We start from the raw sequence: 1,123 nt of genomic DNA, 5'->3' as shown, positions 1-1,123 counted from the left end.
ACATAAAAAAATGTATTAAAATGTCAAACTCAACCACAAAGCAAATCAGAAAATTGAACAGACAACCATTCAAGAACATAGTAAAAATGTCTTTTATTGCAATGTCTCCTTACAAATCTAGTCTAAAAGACTATACTATTATTGTTATGGACTATTTATTACAGAAGAACTGCATTATTTTCATACTTCTATTACAAAATCAATAATGTCTTTCACGGCAATGTCTCATTATAAGTCTTCTTATTATGACCGTTCTTCTCACATCTACCACACTGTACTCATCTTATCTTCTCACCCCTAGATAGAATCATATTCTTCCTTGGCCTACCATGTGGCTTCTTACAAATTAGAGGAAGGACAACAAGATCATTCATAGCTACAAGAGGTTTCTCAACAGTGGGTATTGGATAAACGAACTCAGCATAACAAGCTTTGAACTTGCTAGTGTAATCAAATGGTTCCACATGTGCATACAAATCACCTCCGCTCTTTTGGATAGCGATCGTCGTGTGAGCACAAAGAAATCCATTCAATTGCCATTGGTAACATGAGCAAGTTCTATTCAAGAGGTCAACGCTAACCGATGGCCGGGATTGAACCTCAAAAACATAATCACTTGAACGACTAACCAACCAAGTTCTTCCACTTTTAAGAGCATTTGCTAATGTTGAATCCATCTCCGGACAAAGAAAAGTATTCCATTTATTAGCTTGTTCTCTCCTTCTCGACATCAAATCCATGATCTTCAACCTAATTGAATCAATCATCTTCGTAGTGGGCAAATGACGAGCTTGACGAACCCATGAATTGAAAGACTCTGCCACATTCGAGTGCATTTCACCTTATTTTTGTCCTTTAAAATATGCATTAGTCCACTTATCATAGGAAAAATTAGATAAAAACCTACAAACGATCCCTTTTTCCCTCATCTTGTAATTCTTTTAAACACTGGTTAAAACATCCTACTATCGGAGCATAAGCACATGAAGAAAACAAAAAAACTATTCTACTCCTGAAAGTATTGCTGAAACTTGGACCGGAGAACCTATCCCTCAAAAATAGTGGTAAGCAGTAGGTAAAACTTTGGGTAAAGCCTCCAAAAGTCCAGCGTTCTGGTCAAATA

The 1,123-nt window shown here is 36.3% G+C and overlaps 1 protein-coding gene across 1 annotated transcript; it reads right to left on the bottom strand.

Annotated features, from left to right (window-relative positions):
- Window positions 1-278: 278 nt before the first annotated feature.
- Window positions 279-836, bottom strand: LOC145824431 (uncharacterized). Its single transcript, XM_082924087.1, has one exon. The coding sequence runs from the start codon at window positions 834-836 to the stop codon at window positions 279-281; it is 558 nt and encodes a 185-aa protein (XP_082780213.1).
- Between the last annotated feature and the right edge of the window lie 287 nt (window positions 837-1,123).

The sequence above is a fragment of the Camellia sinensis genome, chromosome 4, assembly GCF_055761805.1.
Source record: "Camellia sinensis isolate YWXY chromosome 4, ASM5576180v1, whole genome shotgun sequence".
Lineage (NCBI taxonomy): Eukaryota > Viridiplantae > Streptophyta > Magnoliopsida > Ericales > Theaceae > Camellia > Camellia sinensis.
Note: the sequence above shows the minus strand (reverse complement) of the source record. Positions and strands in the feature narration are given on the sequence as shown.

Coding starts and splice junctions, on each gene's coding strand:
- LOC145824431 (XM_082924087.1), bottom strand. CDS start 836: ATGCACTCGAATGTGGCAGAGTCTTTCAATTCATGGGTTCGTCAAGCT.